General features: G+C 37.9%; 2 protein-coding genes and 1 pseudogene across 4 annotated transcripts in view; 2 read left to right on the top strand and 1 right to left on the bottom strand.

The window, feature by feature from the left end:
• Positions 1-1,928: 1,928 nt before the first annotated feature.
• LOC143666620 (large ribosomal subunit protein eL27 pseudogene) lies at positions 1,929-2,417 on the top strand (annotated as a pseudogene).
• A 2,689-nt stretch (positions 2,418-5,106) lies between these two features.
• Positions 5,107-26,478, top strand: part of UQCRC2 (ubiquinol-cytochrome c reductase core protein 2) — a 48,327-nt gene continuing 26,955 nt past the window's right edge. Inside the window, exons 1-7 of the mRNA XM_077141580.1 lie at positions 5,107-5,237; positions 7,649-7,732; positions 7,830-7,979; positions 8,575-8,639; positions 9,656-9,712; positions 9,958-10,082; positions 21,079-21,176. Coding sequence (XP_076997695.1) covers positions 5,205-5,237; positions 7,649-7,732; positions 7,830-7,979; positions 8,575-8,639; positions 9,656-9,712; positions 9,958-10,082; positions 21,079-21,176 — 612 coding nt within the window. The 5' untranslated portion in view covers positions 5,107-5,204. The remainder of the gene's footprint in view (positions 5,238-7,648; positions 7,733-7,829; positions 7,980-8,574; positions 8,640-9,655; positions 9,713-9,957; positions 10,083-21,078; positions 21,177-26,478) is intronic.
• Positions 7,646-26,478, bottom strand: part of PDZD9 (PDZ domain containing 9) — a 56,433-nt gene continuing 37,600 nt past the window's right edge. For all 3 annotated transcript variants that reach the window (XR_013168026.1, XR_013168027.1, XR_013168028.1), the window contains one exon: positions 7,646-8,044. The gene's annotated coding sequence lies outside the window, so the exon portion shown is untranslated. The remainder of the gene's footprint in view (positions 8,045-26,478) is intronic.

Genomic DNA, 26,478 nt, shown 5'->3' with positions numbered 1-26,478 from the left:
ATTACTATGCAGATATTTGAAAGAACTTTCTACTTGATATTTTGAGAACATTCAGTTTTGACAGCAAATCAAATGGCATCTGCATCGATTTAGAAAAAGAAATAGCAAGACAACAGAAAAAGAAATAAAATGATAATATAGAGAAAAAAATAAAAAATAAAAAATATATATAAAAAATTTTAAAAAATCAAATGGCCTCTTAGTGTTTAATACTTAGAATTTAAGAACTTTGCTATCTGATTAGGTAAATTTTTTCCTTGTTGCCTTAATTTTAAATTGGTTTATGAAACTGCACAAACACAGACTTAACAATAATGATATGGATACTTTATTTAAATTATGCCTATGGTTAAGATATCCATTGGTGGTGGCTCTAAGTGTATTGGTTTTCTTTCTTAAATAAAATAAATAAAAATTCTTATGTCTTGAAATTGAACTGAATTGCAATTGGAGATTTACTATAGCATCCCTACTAATATGCAGCAGCTGCATGGGATCGGGTGGCAAAAAAAAAAAAAGTGGCATTGAGAAAATCTTGCTAAAATGAAGAACTCCATCCAAGTCCTCTATTTCTTAAATGTGCCTCAAATATGCAATATATTTCTCTTTTAGTCTAACCCCTAGCCTAGGGTCCTTTCATCGCAGATGCTCTCTTATTTCAGATTCATTAATGAATAAGCTATTAACAACAACATGGCCCCTTGACAGATATGAAATGCTGGTCTATCAAGGGGTTAACACATAATTATACCTACTCTCAAATCAAGGTATGATCAAGGCGATGCTTTCTCCCAGACTGTGATGTTCCTGGGCTGGCCACTGGTGATCCCTGGTCCTTGGCTTATCACGTGGTATTTTGGTATGTTAAAGCTGATAAAATGCAATATACCAGACATGGGTTGGCTTTTTACTATGGGGATTTATTAATTTACAATTTACAGTTTTTAGGCCAAAAATGTGAGCAGGATGATACCTAGACTCTGAAGACAAGCTGCCAGCATCTGGGGCACCTTTGTCATTTGGAAAGGCACATAGCCAGCGTCTGCTTGTTCTGCTCTCCCGGGTTCCACTGCTTTCAGCTTCTGGCTTCAATGGCTTCCTCGCTCAGCTTTTCTGGGGCTTTTTCTGTGAGCTTCTCCTAATTTCATCTCTTAGCTTCTGTATGTGTTTCATCCTTTTATAAAGGACTCTAATAAAAGAATTAAGACCTAACTTGAATGGCGTGGGTCGCATCTCAATTAAAATAAACTAATCAAAAGATCCACAATAGTCTGCACCAACAGGAATGGACTAAAAGAACACTTTATGTACCCTTTATTGGGTACATAACAGCTTCAAACTACCACATATGGCAAGGCACATGGCGCCATCTCCTAGTCTCTTCCTTCTCTTCTGAATTCCACTGATGTGCAGCTTCTGGCCGCTTCCTCTGGCTTTCTTTCACTGTGCCTGAATCTCATTCCACTTGTAAAGGACTGCAGTGATAGGATTAAGACCCTTCCTGATTCAGTTAGGCATTCATTGAAGTAACCTCATCAAAAGATCCTACTTATAATGGGTTCACACCCACAGGAATTAATTAGATCTAAGAACATGTTTTTCTGGGATATATACAGCTTCAAACCACCACAGGTGTGAGTCCCACAGTTCCTTCCTTTATCTTTGTACATTCATGATACAAGTGATTTCACTTGGATTTTCTTTTTCATATCTGACATCAGCTGATGAGATGAATATCAAACTTACTCAGTTTCTACATACCACTAAAAGGAAGGTGAAAGCAAAATCTTTTTTAAGACAAAATGGACAGGCATGGTGCCATTTAATAGGAAATGCACAGATCTAAGAGAAAAGTGAGAATAAACATTAACTAGAGTCGCTTTGATTTCAGATCTTGACACTTAAGTGTAGTGTCAAAAATAGCCATGCTCTTTCTGCCATAGGCCGTAGTGGTTGCTGTTGAAATGGGCAAGTTTATGAAGCCCGGGAAGGTGGTGCTGGTGCTGGCCGGACGCTACTCCGGATGCAAAGCCGTCATCGTGAAGAACATTGATGATGGCACCTCGGACCGCCCCTACAGCCATGCTCTAGTGGCTGGAATTGACCGTTACCCCCGTAAAGTGACAGCTGCTATGGGCAAGAAGAAAATCGCCAAGAGGTCAAAGATCAAGTCTTTTGTGAAAGTTTATAACTACAATCACCTCATGCCTACAAGGTACTCTGTGGATATCCCCTTGGACAAAACCGTAGTCAACAAGGACGTCTTCAGAGATCCTGCTCTTAAACGCAAGGCCCAGCGCCAGGCCAAGGTCAAGTTCGAGGAGAGATACAAGATGGGCAAAAATAAGTGGTTCTTCCAGAAGCTGCGGTTTTAGATATTTTTTGTTTCAATCATTAAAAATGATTTAAAAAAAAAATAGCCATGCTACACTAGACAGTGAACCCTAACTTAAACCATAGGCTGTAGTGAACAGTACAATTATTAAAATGTGCTATCGTCAATTGTAATAAACGTCCCACACCAAATGAAGGTGTTAATGATAGGTTGGTATATGGGAATCTTGCATCTTATGCATGATTGTTCTGTAAATGCACACGTCTCTAATAAAGAAAAAATGATAAAACAAAAAATAATCATGCCCCTTAAGCATGATTGAAGCCATCTGCAACAGTTAGGAGTCACAGATCTCTATATTAAGGAGTTTAGAAATCAAAGGAAGATAGATAAAAGACTTTAAAATTCACTTAATTAGCAACAGTAATGAGTAAGAACACAATTTAGAGCCTCATCTTGAGAACAATCTTCTCTTCCTTTTGTCTCCTTTTTACCCTCTTAATCACCCACTTTTTTTGTGTGTGTGTTCTCCGTTCTCAATTTTTTTTTACTACCTGCAAACATTAGGAGCTTACTACTCTAAGCATTAATGCTTCAAAGGGTTCAGGGAGTGGGAACACGAAGTGGGAATTGAAGTTCCTCTCTCACTGTGATTAGCTGTAGGACAGATAGGTTGAGAGCTAAAGGAAAAGAATCAGGTGGAAATCTCACAATACCCAACAATCGACACCACATACATGTTAATAATGAAACCTATCTCAACTACAACCCACTCCTATCCACACACACATAAGCAGCCTTCACAAAAGCAGCACAATCGAGGAATTCGGTAGGACCTGATATTGTGTGGAAGTAGATTTTTCCACAAGATGCACTCATATTGTAGTTGAAAGTGTAATAGGAAATTTTGCAGAAAGCTAAATAAACTGATGGTTATTTATGTGGCTGTTATCATGAATTATCATCTTTCAGATCCAACCATGTTTCTGAGCAGAAATTTTTTTTGCCTCTTCAGGATTATTTGGGTCCCAGTGACTTTTGATGTGTGGATGGTATTATAACCTTTGGTAAAAACACAAGGGAAAACTATAAGGACTTGTGATGTGTGTGTGTGTTGTGTGAGTGTACCACCTAACCTGAACTGTTTGATGATGAAGTTCCAATGACTGGACTCTGTTAATGAATTTGGACTTTATCCTGAAAAAGATGGGGAATCATTGAAGGATTTTATGCATGTGAGTGACTTGGTCAGAGCAATGTTACCCAAACTTCACTCACTAGTACAATACCTCCGTAATATGTCATATCTCCACATCACCTGTAGTTAACTTACTTGCTTTTGTTTAAATCAATATTTTCTTTTATCCATGTATTTAAGGATGAAATTAATTACCAGCATTACTTGCTGTAATCCAAACAAATATGTAACTATTAAAATGGAACAAGAGTCACCCACATACCAACTTAAAATAACCTCGTGCATTGGTGTTAAGTCTCCAACACTTCGGGAAACTCAACCACAGGGTATGGATTGGGTTGAGAGTGCTTCCCTGAAGGCAGAGAAACCAGTAAGTGGTGAAGATGAACCGAACAGTGGCTTTGGTAGTGAAAATGGAGAGGACGGATCAAATTCACAATCTCTCGTGGCGAGAATTCGGTTGGTACTAGATTCTCGATGACCGGGTCTTAGATGTCACCTGGAGTCATTTTAGATAGCAAGAGAGACGACTATGGGCGCTTTAAGTGGGAACATAAGTTTGCTTATGCCTTGGAACGTCTACAACACCAGTGCTTCTCCAACCTGAATATACACACGAATCACCTCAGGATCGTGTTAAACTAGTTTCTGATTCAGTATAGGACCGGAGATTCTACATTTCTACCAAACTCTGAGGCGATGCCGATACTGTTGGTAGCAAAGTAGCAAGGTACTAGACTCTTAGGTCCTTAAGAGGCAGGACTGAGCTTTAATCCAGCACGAGGTGCCTTATTAGTTAATACTAATTGAGAATGGCGTGAACTCATTTTCCCCAACTCTTCACAGGATTGTCTCTGTCTACAATATGCAGGTTTCAATTCACATGGCGCGCGAGTACACACACCACCACCATTCAAAAATACTTTTATTTCCCTCATATGAAAACTACAGTTTACGTTTTTACTTACGTCACCCCAGCCTACCACGTAAATTCCATGAGAACAAAAGCTTTAGTAGTGAGAATTCCTCAGAAGGCGGATTCACCGTGTCCCCGGCCTGCTCTAGGGGATACAGCAGCGAATTCGTCCGACAAGGCCTGTGCTCTCACGGAGCTACTGATCTACAGCGGACTTCGCCCAGCAAGCGGCACGAATGTCCGGCTTCAAAGCCGAAACCCCGAAGTGAAAACAGGACTGGGAGGACTCTCTTAGGACCCCCACTGCTCAGTGAACCAGAAATCCGAACACCCACACAGAGCCGGAGCTCAGCGACAGCCAGTGGAATCTCGGGAAAGGGGCCATTTCATTGGGCGATCCAGATCGGAAGAATCCAAAGCTGGGGGGGGGGGGGGGTTATGATGTGCTATCATATTCGTAGACCAAAAGGACAATAAAGTGAGTAGCCAGGAAAATAATCCACGAACAAGTAAACTAAATTATCTGCTGTATGTTTACTTACAAAATTATGTGTCTCCCTATTGCGCGTCTTGGAGGGACTGAACTAGAACTACCCTCTGGGAGCAGTAGAGCACGGACTGTATAGAGAGTCCCACTTCGCTTAGGAGGCGTGGGAAAGCGTGTTCGCAGGGAGAACTGGGAAGCTCCGGTCCTCCGTCACCATCTTGCTTTCCTTTAAGCCGGCGGTGACCGTGGGTTGGAGCAATCTTGAACCATGAAGCTGCTAACCAGAGCTGGCTCCTTTTCGGTGAGCACAGCCGGCGGGTTTGGGGAAGTACTGGGGAATAGTTTGTCAGAAAAGTGACCAGGAACGGAGATGCCCATTTGGGGACCCAGAGCTCAGGGCTTCAGTCTGCCCTTCAGCTGAACCTTGTGTGCGAAGTGCGCTCCCGGCTGAGTCGGGCCTTGGAGGCCGGGTCCGCGATGTGACAGAGGAGACCTCCGCCAGAAAACTTGGAGAGGGGGAGAGGGTTTGAGAGCAGATGTATCCCACGGACTCCACGGAAAGGCCTTGAAGGTCACACCTGCACTTGCGGGCCTCAGCAGGAGACTGCGAGACCCCGAGGGCGGGAGGTGGACACGAATCCGCATCCTCCCTCCTAACCCCTCTTGCCCCATTCCTCCTGCGGCTTCTACTGCTTCGTGTATCATGGAGCATCAGTTTCCCCAAAAGTTAAATGGGCTTATGAGTAAGGTTATGAGGAAGGCATGAACTAATGAAGGTATAGCGTTTATCACAGTGTCTAAAACGTCATCGTTAGCTGTTACCGCGTCCTAGAAATATGATGTGTGCTTGATCTCTCGTTAGAGGGTTCCTCCAAGAGGTGGTTTTGGTCTCTCCACCAGAGCTGCTTAAGGCTCCCCCTTTTGCGCCACTGAAACATAGGGGGAAACTGTAGAGTACTGATTGGGGAGGGCGGAGGTGGGGTAGGGTAGCGGAGCGCCGTTTTTAAAAATGTAAATTAGGGGCGATTTTATCCCCTAAGGGACTTTTGTCAGTGTCTGGGAGCATTGTAACAGTTTTGGAAGGTGCTACTGACATCTAGAGGCATGAGTGCTGCCCAGGACACCCCTCCAATTATAAAGAATTACCAAGCCAGGAGTGTCAATAGTACTAAGGTTGAGAAACTGTGCAAGGGGAGATGCAAAAGACAGGAAGTGCGGCTAGAGGTCCCCTGGGCATATTGATAAAACATATGAAAATATGGGTTATACAAGTGGCCGTAATTTAAGCTGTAATTGTATTACCCTTTCTGACATGCCTAGACAAACCAATGATACATAGATTTGAGGGCAGCCCAGTTAAACTGTCAAAGGATACCCTCCTCCCATTCTACCTACCACTAGAAAAAAAAAACACAGGTAAATGAATTGGAGAGATTCAAGGTAAACAAACTTGAAAGCAATTCTATTCGTTTCTAACTGTAGCACTTAGAATAAATTTTTTAAATTAAATGTTTTTTAAATTAAAAATCCAGTAATTTTATGATAATTACTAGGATAGTTATTTACAGTTTATCTGAATGGGACAAATTATAGGAAGCACATAACCAACAAAGAGTCACTGTTCAGGCATACTTGAGAGAGACACCTAAATCCTTGGTAATCAGCTATTGATTATTTATATTTAAACTGTTACTCCCACATATCCCAAAATTTACTTTTTGGAAAATCAAAGGCCAGAATCACACATAGGGCAACTATACCACACCCAGCAAACTAAACTGATGCTAAAACTAAACTAATTGTAATTTATAATAATACTAACTGCAAATGATACCCAACAGCTAACTTAGTACAGACTGATGATGGATGCTCAGAGTAAGAGCTTCTCTTAGGGGTCCTCGGAAAACTCCAGCAATGTGTTAGTGTTTCTTTAAGCTTGAAAGTACCAAATTTTATTAGCCCTTAACATCCCCACTAGTAATCTTAAGACTTTTCATCATGATCAAAATGAATTTTGTGATATAAAGAACTTTGGATCTATTATTTGACATTTAAGAGAACCCTTTTTCCCACCAGTGACTGCATATCATATATCAAGAGTCTGCTGTGGATGCATTGTTAATAATCTCAGGAAAGTAAAACCATTACTTGTGGCCTTAGTATAGTGCCCAAGAAATTGAAGATACTGTAGAGATTTTGGAGGCACAAAGGAAGTTTTTCTTGGTATACCTTCTTTTATAAAGACTACTAAAATAATCAAAGAGATGAAGTCATTTCAGTGGGAGAATAGACTAAAAGAATGTGACTCTTTGGGCAGACAAGGTAGTCAGTGGTGCTAAAATCTATGAAAAATTATGGATGTGGCAATGCTGCACTTTTTCAGAAAAATTTCAAAGTATTAGAGCTAGAAAGAACCACTTGAAAATTATAAGGGAAAAGGAAATACGGCAACACTTTACATTGTAAAAATTAACATATAGAACTCAATATTCCTGGGTACTTTAAAATTCATATATAATAGAGGTTTGAGAATGGCTTGGGTAATCTGCTGGGTTAATAATTCTAAAACAAGTTTTTCAGCAAAATCCTCTTATGGAGATGATAGCGTTCTTTTACCACTGAACACCCTGTGTTGGTTTGAGTACACTAGGATCCAGTGCTTTTATATTGTTCGTGTGAGAAATGAGCATAACCTGTCTTTTTTGTGTCTAGAGGTTTTATTCCCTCAAAGTTGCTCCCAAAGTTAAAGCCACAGCTGCCCCTCCAGCAGCGCCTCTACATCCTCAGGATCTTGAGGTTAGTCCCACTAAGTCATTCATTGAACCAGTATATACCATACTCTTCTTGGTAATACAAAGATATTAACCACATCTCTACTTTATTTTAAATACAGTTTACCAAATTACCAAATGGCTTAGTTATTGCTTCTCTGGAAAACTATGCTCCTACATCAAGAATTGGTTTGTTCATTAAAGCAGGCAGTAGATATGAGGACTCCAACAATTTGGGAACTTCTCATTTGCTGCGTCTTGCATCCAGTTTGGTAAGCATCTTTACCATGTTGATATGTTTGGAAACGTTTAACAGTCAATGCTGTGGAATCGTGGCCTAATTAAAAGAAAAACTAAGTTATAACAAGAAACCGCAGGATTGTTTGCTAGAGAGAAATACTATATTATTGGTCATCTGAACATTGGTGTTAGATCACAAAAAATCAATTTAAAGGGGGGAAAAGGAAAGGAAGAGAAGTGCCAAAAATTGAAAGAAAGGTAACTTTCCCCTAGGCAAGTATCTTTCAGAATAGCCTGGTAAGTCCAATAAGCTTGCATTTGAGAGTAGAATTTTTGCCTAAATATACTTTATATAAAAATCTATACTTGTGGGTGCACGGGTAGTTCAGTGGTTAGAATGCCTGCCTTCCATGCAGGAGACCCGGGTTCAATTCCCAGACCATGCACCAAAAAAAGAAAATCTAAGGTTGTGCTTTTTTATGAACCTTGCTTTCTCATTCTTAAACTAAAAAAGGATCCACTTTAAGGTAAAGTTCCTTTTGAATCTGCTAATAACATTTAGACTTGGGATGTCTGACAAATTTGGTATTGAAAAACTAACAACAGTCATCCTTTTTTTTTTTAAAGACTACAAAAGGAGCTTCATCTTTCAAGATAACCCGTGGAATTGAAGCAGTTGGTGGTAAATTAAGGTGTGTTAACAAATAATAGAAAATGAATAGTGAAAACATCAGAAAATATTCACTTGTAAGGAATTTTTTTTTCTGTTATTAAGGTGGTAAAGGATTTCTTAAACAGGGCAAAAAAAAAAAAAAGACATGAAATTCAGCTACATTTAAAATTAAAACATCTTTGTTTTTACCTAAACAAAGTAAAACTTTAAGTAACTGACCATAAGAGAATATCTGCAAGGTATAAAATATGCTGAGGATGACCAGAAAAATAAAAAATTACGAGTCAGGAAAAAAACGACCACAGAGGAAGTAGATGGACAAAGAATAGGAGCAGACTGTGTTCAAAGGGTGAAACTCCAGTGTGTCTTCATCAGTGTGACATCATTTCACATCTGTTGGATTTCTGATAATATCCTGTGTTGACAACAATAAGGGAGTTGGGAATCTGTTACACTGCTGATGAGAGTGTAAATTGATACATCCACTTAGAAAAGAATTAGGGAATAATAAAACTTAAAATGGACGTATGCTACAATCCAGCAGTTTTTAATCCACATGCAAAAAGATGCTCTTTATCTTTGAAAAGTTTGGAAATGAGCTCCTTCGGAGAAATGGATAAATAAAGTATGTCATAGTTATCTGATAAGAATACTACACAGCAGTCAAGTAATGAACTAGATCTATATTTATCAGCATAGCAGAAATTAAACAAAAGTGATTTTTTTTCTTTTAAAAATATATACTGGGCGGTGCAACAGTGGCTCAGTGGCAAGAATTCTTGCCTGCTGAGCTGGAGACCTCGGTTCGATTCCTGGAGCCTGCCCATGCCAAAAAAAATGTGTGTGTGTGTGTATATATATACACAAATATTTTTCATTTTTGGTTGCTGAGTATGTGGAGCTTTGTTCTATTGTTATTTGTACTTCTTATGCTTAGTTTTTTTCCCCCAAAGTAATTGGTTGATTTAATAAGAAAGACATAAAGGAAAGCCTGTTCTAATTCAGATAATTCACTGCAAATTATTTCTAATTCAGTGTGACTGCAACAAGGGAAAACCTGGCTTACACTGTTGAATGCCAGCGGGATGACATGTAAGTATCTGCATGTGTTTAGGATTTGCTTTAAAAGAAATACTTAACTGCTTGGTTCTTTCTTTCTGAAATGGGGGATTGTGGCTTCTGACCTTGGTTTGAATTTTCATTCACAAACTTTGCTCATAACACTGTGCTTACCACCAGATATAAAGTTTAATATTGAGATCGCTACAGTTATGTAGAATCTTGGGCATTGTTTTTTCATTTTAGACTTGTAACTCTCACCTTGGTGTCTACTATAGTGAGATTCTTATGGAGATCCTGCTCAATGTCACCACAGCGCCAGAATTTCGTCGCTGGGAAGTCTCTGCCCTTCAGCCTCAACTGAAGATTGACAAAGCTGTGGCTCTTCAGAATCCACAAGCTTGTAAGTGTGTTTTCAGATTACATTTAGGTGTTTCTAAAATACTGTCTTTCTAGAATATCTAGTTGTTAAGAAAAAAATTGCTTTTGAGATTTTTTTCTATTTAGGTTTATAAAGTGCCATTTCCAAAAATATTTCTGGTTTTTTAAAAATGTGTTCTTTGTTGATTACTTTTCATCTTTGATAATATACAATTAAGAACCATAGTCTTTTTTCCCTGTATTCCTTCCAGTCTTCTTTTTTTTATTAATAGTTATTTTGCTCACACCAAATCCAGAAGCAGATTGTTGTTTCTACTGTTGTCGTTATTGTTATTTAGCCGACTCACCTACAATGGGTCTTTCCAAAGCAAGCAACTAGTTTTTAAGAAATAAGGGGTGTTTTTGTATTTATGTTTCATTATTTATGTAAGGTTTAATATAAATTATGTAATCTTGACAAGTACAACCAGCACAACAAATCTGTAAACATACTGCTGACTCTTGGAAGCCATGCAACTTCTCGTGGGAACAGAAGTTTACAGAAATAGATGACCAGCTGCGGGGCTCATGTAGCATGACCTCACTTGGAAATCTGGTCTGTTAGGGGACTGTCTACCGGTAAGCGTCTAGAACATACTGAGTGTGTTGTTCATGTGAGCTAATACTATTTCATAGTGATATTTTGGATCACAGAGGAATGCCATCTTTGTTACAAACTATGGACCTCTACTAAAGAAATAGAATGATAAAATGACAGGAAAGAATGACGTGTCGCAGTAGATTCTTCCCCGCTGGTACCTCTAAGGCTGCTGCCTTGGCATCCAGGTTTCCATCCTCACTTTATTTCCCATAGTGCCATTATAGTGATCTGATGTGAAAATCCTTTAAAGGCTTCTTATTATCTATGGGATAAAGTCTAAACTCAAGTTTAGCATACATGGCTTATCGTAATCTAGCCCTTACCTGCCTCCTTTGTTTCTCATTTATCCTGCCAGCTGCAGTTCCACTTTGAATCAAATGTTTTGCCTGTGCCTCATCTGTTTCCTTGACCTTAAATGCCATTCATCAGTTCATATCCACCTGGGAAACACCTACTTAGACTTTAGGGCTCATGTCAGATTTCCTTCTTCTGTTACTGCTGTCCAGATCCCACTGCCTTCCCTTGTGCTCCTGACACTTCTGACATACTACTGAAATTGCACCTATAATATTTTATTTCACAATTTTTCTTGTCAGAATTTTGAGGCAAAGATTTTGTCTTATTCCTCTTTCTATTTCCAGCAGCTAATACAGTGCCTAGAATAGGGAGGTTGTCGAAATAAGGAGCAAATTTAAGAGGCAAATGCTACAACTTGGATGAATCTCGGAAACACTGTGCTAACTAAAAGAAGTCGGTCACAAAAGTCCACAAATTACATGATTCCATTCATACAAAGGTCCAGATTAGGGAAATTTATCAAGAGAGAAAGTAGATTAGTGATTGCTTAAGGATTGGGGAAATGGGGCATTAAGGAATGGATGGCTAACAGATACAAGGTTTCTTTTTTCTTCCTTCCCTTCCCTCCCTTTTTGTTAGAGGTATATAGTAGGAACAATTTCCCATTTAACCATTTTCAGGTGTACAATTCAGTGATGTTAATTATATTCACAGTGCCCTGCTACCATCACAACTATATATTATCAAAACTTCTCCATCACTCCAAGCAAACACTGTAGCAGTTAAACATTAATATCCATTCTCCACCTTTAGCACTGCCCCTGGTAACCTGTCTTCTAATTTCTAAGAATTTGCATATGCTAATTGTTTCATATAAATGAGATCAGACAGTATTTGTCCTCTTTTGGCGTATTTTACTCAGCATGATATCTTCAGCAGTCTTTTTTTGTTATTGCGTGTATTAGAACTTCATTCCATTTTATACCACAATAATATTCCGTTGGATGTATATACCACATTTTGTTTATCCATTCATCTGTTGATGGATACTTGGGTTGCTACTACCATTTGGCAGTTGTGAATAATGTTGCTATGAACCTTGGTTTGCTATCTGTTCAAGCAATAGCCATGCTTTAAATTCTTTTGGATATATACCCAGAAGTGAAATTGCTGGGTCATGTGGTAATTCTCTATTTAACTTTCTGTGGAACCTCCAAGCTGTTTCCACAGTGGCTGCACCATTTTACATTTCCTCCAACAAAGTATAAGGGTTTCCATGTCTCCATATCCTCTCCAACACTTGTTATTTTCCATTTTTTAAATAGTAGCCATTCTGGTGGATATGCAGTCGTATGTCATTGTTCTGATTTGCATTTTTCTCATAGCTAATGATGTTGAGAATCTTTTCATGTGCTTATTAACCATTTGTATATCTTTGGAGAAGTGTTTTTCAAGTATTTTGCCCTTTTTTGTTTGGGTTGTACATCTCTTTCTTGTTGAAAGAGTTGTAGTAGTTGAGTTATAAATCATTGTTCTGATTTGCATTTTTCTCATAGCTAATGATGTTGAGAATCTTTTCATGTGCTTATTAACCATTTGTATATCTTTGGAGAAGTGTTTTTCAAGTATTTTGCCCTTTTTTGTTTGGGTTGTACATCTCTTTCTTGTTGAAAGAGTTGTAGTAGTTGAGTTATAATAGTACTTTATATATTGACAATATTAAATCTTTTTCAAATATTTGGTTTCCAGATATTTTTTTCTAATTCTGTAGGTTATCTTTTCACCTTCTTATGGTTACCTTTGATATATAAAAGAGTTTAATTTTGTTGAATTCCATTTTACGCATTTTTTCTTTTGTTTCTTTTACTTTTGGTATCATAACTAAAAACTCATTATGAAATCAAAGACTGTGATGATTCTTCCCTGTTTCATTCTAGGAACTTTATGAGTTTAGCTCTTGTGGGTAAGTGCTTGGTCCATTCAGAGTTAGTTTTGTATATGATGTGAGATAGTGGTCCAGTTTCATTCCTGTGCAAGTATATATCCAGTTTTCCCACCAGCGTATGTTGAAGAGATCATTTGTGATGGTTAAGTTCATGTGTTAGCTCAGCCAGGTTATGGTGTTCAGTTTCGTCAAGTAAGCACTGGTTGGACTATTACTTTGAGAATATTTCATGGTTTTATATCTTCAGTAAGTCGATTGTGTCTATAGCTCGTTACTTTTACAATCGACTCAGGAAATTGCCTTCTACAATAAGTGACATCTCATCCAATTAGTTGAAGGCCTTAAAAGGCAAAGTGATGATTTCAGCAGTCAAAAGGGAAAATTGCAATCTCTTTACTTATACCAGCCAGCTTCTCCTGGGCAGTCATCAAAAACCTTCATCATAGTTCCCAGTTGCAACCTGCGGTTACTCTGCTCCCTCTGGAATGGGGAGAAGGACCTGCACTGAGACCACAGGCCAGCTCCACATCAGTCTGGGGAGAGGCTGGAGGGACAGGCAAAGGCACCAGAAGCTTTTCCTACTGTTTTTTTGAGTTGCGTTTTCTTGATTTGACACTCACCCAGTTACTGCAAGCCTTTAACTTTCCAGAGTTCTGAGAAAGATGACTTTGCCAGTTTTTGCTAGTTGTTCAAAGATTCCATGGGGGAAGGAAACCCCAGGAGCGTCTCATGCTACCAAGTTGGTCCCAGCGTTTCTTTTTGAAGTGTTGAAAATATTCTAAAAGTTGACTCTGGTGATGGTTGCACAACTTTGTGAATACACTAAAAACTATTGAATTGTATACATGAAAGGGTGAGTTGTATAACATGAGAATTACATTTCCATAAAGTTGTTTAAAAAGTAAACTCAGAAAAACCCAGTGGCGGACTTCCTGGAAGATGGCGGCTTAGTAAGACGCGCGGATCTTAGTTTCTTCTCCAGGACACCTACTAGGGGAGTAGAAACGATACAGAAAGCGCCCAAAGCCACAACAGAGATAAAAAAGACAGCGTACCCCATCCTGGAACGGCTGGCTGGCTGAGAGAAGCAGCTTGGGTGAGATCGCCGAGGCGCGCGGGCCTTACCGGGCGGGGTGGCAAGCGGCCGGAGTTACTCCCTTCCCCCTTCCCGGGCCGGCTGGGAGAATTGGAGAGGTGGTCCCCTGAAACCAAGGTGACTGGCGCCCACACCACGCGCAGCCCCCGGACCAACTGAGAGAATTGGATCGGAAACCCCCAGGCCGCGGAGAACGGTGACCCCGTGACTCCCGGGGAACGTGCACTCTCTCGGGCGGGCCGCTGCCGCTGGCGCCCTCCCGCCACGCTTGTTGCCCAGGGCCGACTAGGAAATTCGGACGGGCTCTTTCCCTGGCTGCGGCGACCAGCAACCCTCCCTGCGTTCGGACACCCTCCCTGCGTTCGGACCCCGGGCCGGCTCAAGCCGCTTCGGCTAGCGAACCCCCAGGACGGCGAGAGTTTTCCAAAGTTTAAGGTCCCACAGCACCTTTTACTGGTGGGACCCGCAGACAAACGTGTGCCACGAGCGCCACCTACTGGGCAGGATAAGAAAAACAGAACCCAGAGATTTCACAGAAAAATATTACAACCTTGCTGGGTCCAACACCAAGAGAAATCTGAATAAATGCCCAGACGCCAGCAGCAGAAGATAATTGTCCACGCTCAAAAGATTGAGAATATGGCTCAGTCAAAGGAATAAACCAATAGCTCAAATGAGACACAAGAGCTGAGACAACTAATGCTGAATATACGAACAGAAATGGAAAACCTCTTCAAAAATGAAATCGATAAATTGAGGGAGGACATGAAGAGGACATGGGCTGAACATAAAGAAGAAATAGAAAAACTGAAAAAACAAATCGCAGAACTTATGGAAGTGAAGGATAAAGTAGCAAACATAGAAAAAATAATGGATAGCTACAATGATAGATTTAAAGAGACAGAAGATAGAATTAGTGATTTGGAGGATGGAACATCTGAATTCCAAAAAGAAACAGAAACTATAGGGAAAAGAATGGAAAAATTTGAACAGGGTATCAGGGAACTCAAGGACAATATGAACCGCACAAATATACGTGTTGTGGGTGTCCCAGAAGGAGAAGAGAAGGGAAAAGGAGGAGAAAAACTAATGGAAGAAATTTTCACTGAAAATTTCCCAACTCTTATGAAAGACCTAAAATTACAGATCCAAGAAGTGCAGCGCACCCCAAAGAGATTAGACCCAAATAGGCATTCTCCAAGACACTTACTAGTTAGAATGTCAGAGGTCAAAGAGAAAGAGAAGATCTTGAAAGCAGCAAGAGAAAAACAATCCATTACATACAAGGGAAACCCAATAAGACTTTGTGTAGATTTCTCAGCAGAAACCATGGAAGCTAGAAGACAGTGGGATGATATATTTAAAATACTAAAAGAGAAAAACTGCCAACCAAGACTCCTATATCCAGCAAAATTATCCTTCAAAAATGAGGGAGAAATTAAAACATTCTCAGACAAAAAGTCACTGAGAGAATTTGTGACCAAGAGACCAGCTCTGCAAGAAATACTAAAGGGAGCACTAGAGTCAGATACAAAAAGACAGAAGAGAGAGATATGGAAAAGAGTAGAAAGAAGGAAAATCAGATATGATATATATAATACAAAAGGCAAAATGTTAGAGGAAAATATTATCCAAACAGTAATAACACTAAATGTCAATGGACTGAATTCCCCAATCAAAAGACATAGATTGGCAGAATGGATTAAAAAACAGGATCCTTCGATATGCTGTCTACAGGAAACACATCTTAGACCCAAAGATAAACATAGGTTGAAAGTGAAAGGTTGGAAAAAGATATTTCATGCAAATAACAACCAGAAAAGAGCAGGAGTGGCTATACTAATATCCAACAAATTAGACTTCAAATGTAAAACAGTTAAAAGAGACAAAGAAGGACACTATCTACTAATAAAAGGAACAATTAAACAAGAAGACATAACAATCATAAATATTTACGCACCGAATCAGAATGCCCCAAAATACGTGAGGAATATACTGCAAACACTGAAAAGGGAAATAGACTCATATACCATAATAGTTGGAGACTTCAACTCACCACTCTCATCAAGGGACAGAACATCTAGACAGAGGATCAACAAAGAAATAGAGAATCTGAATATTACTATAAATGAACTAGACTTAACAGACATTTATAGGACATTACATCCCACAACAGCAGGATACACCTTTTTCTCAAGTGCTCATGGATCATTCTCAAAGATAGACCATATGCTGGGTCACAAAGCAAGTCTTAACAAATTTAAAAAGATTGAAATCTTACACAACACTTTCTCGGACCATAAAGGAATGATGTTGGAAATCAATAATAGGCAGAGTGCCAGAAAATTCACAAATACGTGGAGGCTCAACAACACACTCCTAAACAACGACTGGGTCAAAGAAGAAATTGCAAGAGAAATTAGCAAATACCTCGAGGCGAATGAAAATGAAAACACAACATATCAAAACTTATGGGACGCAGCAAAGGCAGTGCTAAGAGGGAAATTTATTGCTCTAAATGCCTATATCAGAAAAGAAGAAAAGGCAAAAATTCAGGAATTAACTATCCATTTGGAAGAACTGGAGAAAGAACAGCAAGCTAACCCCAAAGCAAGCAAAAGGAAAGAAATAACAAAGATTAGAGCACAAATAAATGAAATTGAAAACATGAAAACAATAGAGAAAATCAATAAGGCCAGAAGTTGGTTCTATGAGAAAATCAATAAGATTGATGGGCCCTTAGCAAGATTGACAAAAAGAAGAAGAGAGAGGATGCAAATAAATAAGATCAGAAATGGAAGAGGAGACATAACTACTGACCTCACAGAAATAAAGGAGGTAATAACAGGATACTATGAACAACTTTACGCTAATAAATACAACAATTTAGAGGAAATGGACGGGTTCCTGGAAAGACATGAACAACCAACTTTGACTCAAGAAGACATAGATGACCTCAACAAACCAATCACAAGTAAAGAAATTGAATTAGTCATTCAAAAGCTTCCTAAAAAGAAAAGTCCAGGACCAGATGGCTTCACATGTGAATTCTACCAAACGTTCCAGAAAGAATTAGTACCAATTCTCTTCAAACTCTTCAAAAAAATCGAAGTGGAGGGAAAACTACCTAATTCATTCTATGAAGCCAACATCACCCTCATACCAAAACCAGGCAAAGATATTACAAAAAAAGAAAACTACAGACCAATCTCTCTAATGAATACAGATGCAAAAATCCTCAATAAAATTCTAGCAAATCGTATCCAACAACACATTAAAAGAATTATACATCATGACCAAGTAGGATTCATCCCAGGTATGCAAGGATGGTTCAACATAAGAAAATCAATTAATGTAATACACCATATCAACAAATCAAAGCAGAAAAATCACATGATCATCTCAATTGATACAGAGAAGGCATTCGACAAGATTCAACATCCTTTCCTGTTGAAAACACTTCAAAAGATAGGAATACAAGGGAACTTCCTTAAAATGATAGAGGGAATATATGAAAAACCCACAGCTAATATCATCCTCAATGGGGAAAAATTGAAAACTTTCCCCCTAAGATCAGGAACAAGACAAGGATGTCCACTATCACCACTATTATTCAACATTGTGTTGGAGGTTCTAGCCAGAGCAATTAGACAAGAAAAAGAAATACAAGGCATCAAAATTGGAAAGGAAGAAGTAAAACTATCACTGTTTGCAGACGATATGATACTATACGTCGAAAACCCGGAAAAATCCACAACAAAACTACTAGAGCTAATAAATGAGTACAGCAAAGTAGCAGGTTACAAGATCAACATTCAAAAATCTGTAGCATTTCTATACACTAGTAATGAACAAGCTGAGGGGGAAATCAAGAAACGAATCCCATTTACAATTGCAACTAAAAGAATAAAATACCTAGGAATAAATTTAACTAAAGAGACAAAAAACCTATATAAAGAAAACTACAAAAAACTGCTAAAAGAAATCACAGAAGACCTAAATAGATGGAAGGGCATACCGTGTTCATGGATTGGAAGACTAAATATAGTTAAGATGTCAATCCTACCTAAATTGATTTACAGATTCAATGCAATACCAATCAAAATCCCAACAACTTATTTTTCAGAAATAGAAAAACCAATAAGCAAATTTATCTGGAAGGGCAGGGTGCCCCGAATTGCTAAAAACATCTTGAGGAAAAAAAACGAAGCTGGAGGTCTCGCGCTGCCTGACTTTAAGGCATATTATGACGCCACAGTGGTCAAAACAGCATGGTATTGGCATAAAGATAGATATATCGACCAATGGAATCGAGTAGAGTGCTCAGATATAGACCCTCTCATCTATGGACATTTGATCTTTGATAAGGCAGTCAAGCCAACTCACCTGGGACAGAGCAGTCTCTTCAATAAATGGTGCCTAGAGAACTGGATATCCATATGCAAAAGAATGAAAGAAGACCCATCTCTCACACCCTATACAAAAGTTAACTCAAAATGGATAAAGATCTAAACATTAGGTCTAAGACCATAAAACAGTTAGAGGAAAATGTTGGGAGATATCTTATGGATCTTACAACTGGAGGCGGTTTTATGGACCTTAAACCTAAAGCAAGAGCACTGAAGAAGGAAATAAATAAATGGGAACTCCTCAAAATTAAACACTTTTGTGCATCAAAGATCTTCATCAAGAAAGTAGAAAGACAGCCTTCACAATGGGAGACAATATTTGGAAATGATATATCAGATAAAGGTCTAGTATCCAGAATTTATAAAGAGATTGTTCATCTCAACAACAAAAAGACAGCCAACCCAATTACAAAATGGGAAAAAGACTTGAACAGACACCTCTCAGAAGAGGAAATACGGATGGCCAAGAGGCACATGAAGAGATGCTTAATGTCCCTGGCCATTAGAGAAATGCAAATCAAAACCACAATGAGATATCATCTCACACCCACCAGAATGGCCATTATCAACAAAACAGAAAATGACAAGTGCTGGAGAGGATGCGGAGAAAGAGGCACACTTATCCACTGTTGGTGGGAATGTCAAAGGGTGCAACCACTGTGGAAGGCAGTTTGGCGGTTCCTCAAAAAGCTGAATATAGAACTGCCATACGACCCAGCAATACCATTGCTAGGTATCTACTCAAAGGACTTAAGGGCAAAGACACAAACGGACATTTGCACACCAATGTTTATAGCAGCATTATTTACAATTGCAAAGAGATGGAAACAGCCAAAATCTCCATCAACAGAAGAGTGGCTAAACAAACTGTGGTATATACATACGATGGAATATTATGCAGCTTTAAGACAAGATAAACTTATGAACCATGTAATAACATGGATGGACCTAGAGAATATTATGCTGAGTGAATCCAGCCAAAAACTAAAGGACAAATACTGTATGGTCCCACTGATGTGAACGGACATTCGAGAATAAACTTGAAATATGTCATTGGTAACAGAGTTCAGCAGGAGTTAGAAACAGGGTAAGACAATGGGTAATTGAAGCTGAAGGGATACAGACTGTGCAACAGGACTAGATACAAAAACTCAAAAATGGACAGTACAATAATACCTAATTGTAAAGTAATCATGTTAAAACACTGAATGAAGCTGCATCTGAGCTATAGGTTTTTGTTTTGTTTTGTTTTGTTTTGTTTTGATTTTACTATTATTACTTTTATTTTTTTCTCTATATTAACATTCTATATCTTTTTCGGTTATGTTGCTAGTTCTTCTAAACCAATGCAAATGTACTAAGAAATGATGATCATGCATCTATGTGATGATGTTAAGAATTAATGATTGCATGTGTAGAATGGTATGATCTCTAAATGTTGGGTTAATTTCTTTTTTTCCGTTAATTAAAAAAAAAAAAGAGAAGGGATAATTGGAGATGAAGGGATACAGACTGTACAATGAGACTGGATATAAAAACTCAGAAATGGACAGCACAATACTACCCAATTGTAATGCAATTATGTTAAAACACTGAATGAAGCTGCATGTGAGGTATAGGTTTTTTGTTTTTGTTTTTTTTGTTTTTTTTTCTTTCTATTATTGTTTTAATTCTTATTCTGTTGTCTTTTTATTTCTTTTTCTAAATCGATGCAAATGTACTAAGAAATGATGAATATGCAACTATGTGATGTTATTAAGAATTACTGATTGTATATGTAGATTGGAATGATTTCTAATTGTTTTGTTAATTCTTTTTTTAATTAATAAAAAAAAAAAAAAGTAAACTCAAAAAACAAACCTGAAGAAAGGCAGGAAAAGTGTGGACATTGTTAGCCAGGACACCAGTGAGGAATCCAGCTTGACAGTAGTACATACCTCTGAGAGCTAATATGAATAAGAATGACACTTTCTATCCCCTCTTATCTTGGCACTTTCCTTATTACCTAAAATTGAGAATCTGAAATTAAGAAGCACATGAAATAACTTGTCTAAGGTTACTTGGCAAGTTTGTGGCAGAGTGGTAACTAGATTCAGATTTCCTAAACCCAGGCCATTATACTTTCCAGATAATACCAGGTTTTGAATAAAGTTGGAGATGAATGTTTAGATGGGCTCAAACATGTTTAGTGACTTAGACATGTAGATGCTTCTGCCATATGGTAATTTCTTATCTTTCTCAGCACATTGTACTGGCAGAATTTTAAAAGTTGCTAGAGGCACCTGCCATGCCAGAGGACCCGGGTTCGATTCCCAGTGCCTGCCCATGTAAAAAAAAAAATTGCTAGAGATTAAACAGTGATACATTTCAAATCCTTTTATTTTCTTTTTTTGGGGGGGCGGGGGGGATGCATTGTCCAAGAATCGAACGGGGGTTTCCCGCATGGAGGGCAGGCGTTCTAACCACTGAACTACCCATGCACTCTCAAATCCTTTGAATGCTAAATTCTGTAAGATGATCAAAGTTAGTTTTTTTGCTTTAGGTTTTCAAGTATTGTCTTTTCTTAAATTTTATTTCACTCACTACTTCTTTTCTTAAATTTTATTTCACGCACTACTTCTTTTCTTACAGGTATCATTGAAAATTTACATGCTGCCGCTTACCAGAATGCCTTGGCTAATTCCTTATATTGTCCTGATTATAGGATTGGAAAAGTGACACCAGAACAGGTACTAATACCACATTACAGTTTAAAATGTACTTTTTTCACATTAAATTGAGCATTCATCTCCCATTTTCAGATGTTTGCTAATATTTCTTTCTGTCTTCTAATGGAACTTTTAAAACTTCAGTTTACTTGTTGTTGGTTTTTGCCTTTTTTTTTTTTCCAGCTTGCCTTTTTTTTTCCTTTAAACTTTTGATTTGGAAATGATTTCAAACATGCAGGACAGTTGCAAAAATAATAGAAAACCCACAACAGAGAACTCCAGCATAAATTTTGTAGCATTTGTCCAACTGGCTTTTTTTTTTTTTTTTGGTTAACTTTTTTGTTGTAAAATATAACAGATATACAAAGCAAAGAAAAAAAAAGCAGTAATTTTCAAAGCATGCTTTAGCAAGTAGTTACAGAACAGATCCCAGAGTTTGTCTTGGGCTGCTATTACATCATCTCAGCTTTTTCCTTCTAGCTGCTCCAAAACAGTGGAAGCTAGAAAGAATATTAATATAGTCCATACTTATCTGCTAAATCCCATCTTCTCTGCTATACCTTCTCCTTCTTTAATCCTTCTCCCGGTCTATAGGGATCTTTGGGGAATGCCTGTCCTGGCTTTTCATGCTGAGAAGGGGTGTCCACACTGAAGGATAGGGGGTACAGTTAATTGATAATCTTGGAGAGCCTGGTCCCTCTGGACCTCAGGACCCATCTGACCCAGAAACCTTCTGAGAATTATATGCTCCAGGAAGGCAAACCTAATGCATGAAACCTTTATAGAGTCTCAGTCAGAGCCCTGGGTATTCTTAAGAGACATCAGGAGCGATGTTGATTGAGGTTTGGCAAACCATGACAATTAGCCGTGTCTAACTGAAGCTTGCATAAGAGCAGCCTCCAGAACAGCCTCTCAATCCCATCTGATCTGTCTTGGCCACTGATGCCTTATTTTATTACACTTCTTTTCCTTCTTTTGATCAGGAAGGTATTGTCAGTTCCACAGTACCGGGGCCAGACTCACCTGGGAGTCACACCCCATGCTATCAAGGAGACTAGCTTGCTTTTTAATTTAAAATTCTATCTGAACATTTATTCTATATCTTTAAACTAAAAAAAAAGTACAAAATTTAAATGTTGAATATCATAATAAATCCTTTGACCAAAATCTTTCTTTAATCCCTCTTTACTTCCTATCTCATCCTCATGCTCACTACCTCTTTCACCTTCGAAAGCACACTGGTTCCACTTCCTTTTTTTTCTTATCGTTTTCTTTTTTTTGTTAGTGAAGTTGTGGGTCTACAGAATACAGGATTGCCATATACCACCTGATAATTAATGCATTGCATTGGTATGACACACACACCCCTTTTTTTAAAGCAGTTTTATTGAGATAAATTCACATGACATACAGTCCATCTAAAGTATACAGTCAGTGTCTTCTAGTATATTCACAGGGTTTTGCTTTCATCACCATAATCAATTCTAGAACATTTTCACCCACAAGAGCCTTCACTGTGTTATATAGTCTCATGTTTCATTCCTTCTAGTGAGATGCTCAACCCTGAAGTTCCCCTTTTACCCACAATCATACCAACATATCATTGCTGTTAATTGCATTGACTATAATGTGCTACCATCACCACTATCCATTTCCAAACTTTTACACTCAGCAAAATTATAAATTAAACATCAGCTCCCCATTCTATGCCCTTATTTTATCTTCTGTTTACCTATGGTCTGGATATTACCATGAGCAAGCTAATTGTACTTAGTCCATATTAGTTAGGTCATACAGTATTTATCCTTTTGTGTCTGACTTGACTCAACATAGTATCTTCAAGATTCATGTGTCAAGACTTCATTTCTTCTTAGAGCTGATTAATATTTCATTGTAAGTCTGTTCATCCATTCATATATCAACGGATACCTGGGTTGCTTTCACCTTTTGTCATTTGTGAATAATGCCACGATGAATTTCAGTGTGCAGATACCTGTTTGCATCCCGCCTTCAGTTCTTCTGAGTATATACCTAGTAATGGGATTGTCAGATCCTAGGGCAGCTCTGTATTTAGCTTCTTAGGAACTACCAAACTGTCTTCCATAAGCAGCTATACTCTTCTACATTTCAACCAACAGTGAATGAGTGTTCCTATTTTTCCACATCCTCTCCAACACTTATAATTTTCCATTTGTGTAATAATGCCCATTCTAGTAGGTGTGAAATGATATCTCATTATAACTTTAATTTGCATTTCCCTGATAACTAGTGTTTTCGTTTGTAAAAGGGGCCAGAATGCAATATACCTCAAGCGGAATGACTTTTAAAAAGGGGAATATAAGTTGCAAGTTTATAGTTCTAAGGCCATGAAAATGTCCAAACTAAGGCAAGACTATAAAACTATCCAATTTAAGGCACCCAGGGAAAGATACCTTGGTTCAAGAAGGCTGGTGACATTTGGTATTTGTCTCTCAGCTAAAAGGATACATGGCAACATATGCTAGCTTTCTCTTCAGGCTTCTTCAACGGCTTCCTGTTGTGGCATTTTCTTTATACATATCATACAGTCTCTGGCTATATGGACTCTGTTGGTTCTGGTGGCTTTGTTAGTTCTAAAGCTTTCTCCAAAATGGCTCCCTCTTAAAGGACACCGGTAAGCAGCCCCACCCCTTGAATGGGTAGAAATACATCTCCATGGAAACCATGTAAATCAAAAGTTACCATCCACAGCTGAGTGGGTCACATCTCCATGGAAACAATCAGAAAGATCCCACTCAACAAAATTGAATGAGGATTAAAGGACATGACCTTTGGGGGGGTTAATAGCTTCAAACTAGACATGATAGTTTCAAACCGGCACATCTGGTGATGTTGAGTATCTGTTGATATGCTTTTTAACCATTTATATTTCCCCTTTGGAAAAATGCCTATTCAAGTCTTGCCCATTTTTTTTAATTGGGTGATTTTTTTTTTATCGTTTAGCTGTAGTATTGCCGTATATTCTTGATGTTAAACCCTTATCGGATATGTGGTTTCCAAATATTTTCTCCCCTTGACTAAGCTGCCATTTCACCCTCTTGATAAAACTCTTTGAAGCACTAAAGTATTCAATTTTTAGGAATCCCATTTATCTATTTTTGTTGTTGTTCTTGCTCATGATTTGAGTATAAAATCTAAGAAACTATTGCCTACCACAAGATCTTGATGATGCTTCCCTACATTTTCTTCTAGGAGTTTCATGATTTTGGTTTTTATATTTAGTTCTTTGATCCATTTTGAGTTACTTTTGTATAAGGTGGGAGATGTGGGTCCTCTTACATTATTTTGGATATGGATATCCAGTTCTCCCAGCACCATTTGTTGGGTGAACTTGGGAGCCTTATCAGAATTCAGTTGACCATAAATGTGAGGGCCTGTATCCAAAAATTGGTCAGTGTATCTATCGTTATACCAATATCATGTTATCGTCACCACTGTAGTTTTGTAATACACTGCAGTCAGAAAGTGAGAATCCTCCAGCTTCATCTTTCTTTTTCAAGATGTTTTTCACTATTCAAGGCCCCTTGCCCTTCCAAATAAAATTAATAAATTGGCTTTTCCAGTTCTGCAAAGTAGCCCGTTAGAATTCTGATTTCAATTGTGTTGAAGGTGTAAGTCAGTTTGGGTAGAATTGACATCATAATTGACATCATAATGATATTTAGTCTTTAAGTCCATAAACATGGAATGTCCTTCCATTTACTTAGAACTTCTTTTTTTTTTTTTTTTAAACAATGCTTTGTAGTTTTGTAAATACAGGTCCTTTGCGTGCTTGGTGAAATTTATTCCAAGATATTTCATTCTTTTAGTTGCCATTGTAGATGGAATTTTTTTCCTGATTTCATCCTCACATTTTTCATTACTAATGTACAGAAACTACTGATTTTTCATGTTGATTTTGTATCCTCTTGCTTTGCTGAACTTGTTTATTAGTTCCAGGAGCTTTCTTGCAGATTTTTGGAGACTTTCTAGGTATAGGCTCATATCTGCAAATAGTGAAAAATTTACTTCTTCTTTTCCAATTTGGTTGCCTTCCCCCTCTGCCCCCAATTGCCGTAGCTAAAACTTCTAGCACAATGTTGAATCACAGTGGTGACAATGGGCATCCTTGTCTTGTTCTAGATCTTAGAGGGAAAGCTTTCAGCCTTTCACCATTGAGTATGATGTTAGTTTTGGGTTTCCATTTTTGCCCTTTGTCATGTTAGAAAGTTTCCCTCTATTTCTATCTTTCAAGTGTTTTTATCAATAAAGGATGCAGGATTTTGTCAAATCACTTTCCTGTGTCCATTGAAATGATCATGTGGTTATTCTCTGTTGATTTTTTAATGTGGTGTTTACATTAATTGATTTTCTTGTGTTGAACCGTCCTTGCATGCCTGAAATAAAACCTATTTGATCACAATGTGTAATTCTTTTAATGTGCTGTTGAATTTGATTTGCAAGTATTTTGTTGAGAATGTTTGCATCTATATTCATTAGAGAGTTTGGTCTTTAATTTTCTTTTCTTATATGGCTTTGGTATTAGAATGATTTTGGCTTCATAGGTTGAGTTACATAGTGTTCCCTCCTCTTCAGTTTTTTGGAAAAGTTTGAGCAGAATTGGTATGAATTCTTCTTGGAATAATTGGTAGAAGCCACCTAGCCCTGGGCTTTTCTTTGTTGGGAGATTTTTTTATAACTGTTGAACCCTCTCTACTTTTGGCTGGTTTATTGAAGTCTTCTGTTTCTTCAGCAATCATTGCAGGCTGTTTATGTGCTTCTTGAGAATTGTCCATTTCATTTAAGTTGTCTACTTTGTTGGTATACAGTTCATAATATCTTCTGATCTTTTATATCTGAGGGGTCCCTAGTAATGTCCCCTTTATCATTTTGATTGTATTTATTTGCATCTTTTTTCTTTGTGAGTCTAGCTAAAAATTTGTCAGTTTTATTGATCTTAAAGAATCAACTTTTGGTTTTGTTGATTTTCTCAATTTTGTAATTCTCAATTTCATTTATTTCTGCTCTAATCTTTGTCATTTTTTTTCCTTCTGCTTGCTTTGGACTTAGTTTGCTATTCTTTTATTAGTTCCTTGTGGTGTGTAGTTAAGTCTTTGAGCTCATTCTTCCATTTTTTTTAACATTTTTTTTATTGTGAAAAATATATACAAATAGACAATAAATTTCCAAGTACATTTTAACAAGTAGTTATAGTACAGATTTTAAAGTTTGGTATGGGTTACAGTTCCATGATTTTTCATTTTTTCTTCTAACTGCTCCAAGACACTTGAGGCCAGCAGAAATA

Source organism: Tamandua tetradactyla, chromosome 23, assembly GCF_023851605.1.
Source record: "Tamandua tetradactyla isolate mTamTet1 chromosome 23, mTamTet1.pri, whole genome shotgun sequence".
NCBI lineage: Eukaryota > Metazoa > Chordata > Mammalia > Pilosa > Myrmecophagidae > Tamandua > Tamandua tetradactyla.
Note: the sequence above shows the minus strand (reverse complement) of the source record. Positions and strands in the feature narration are given on the sequence as shown.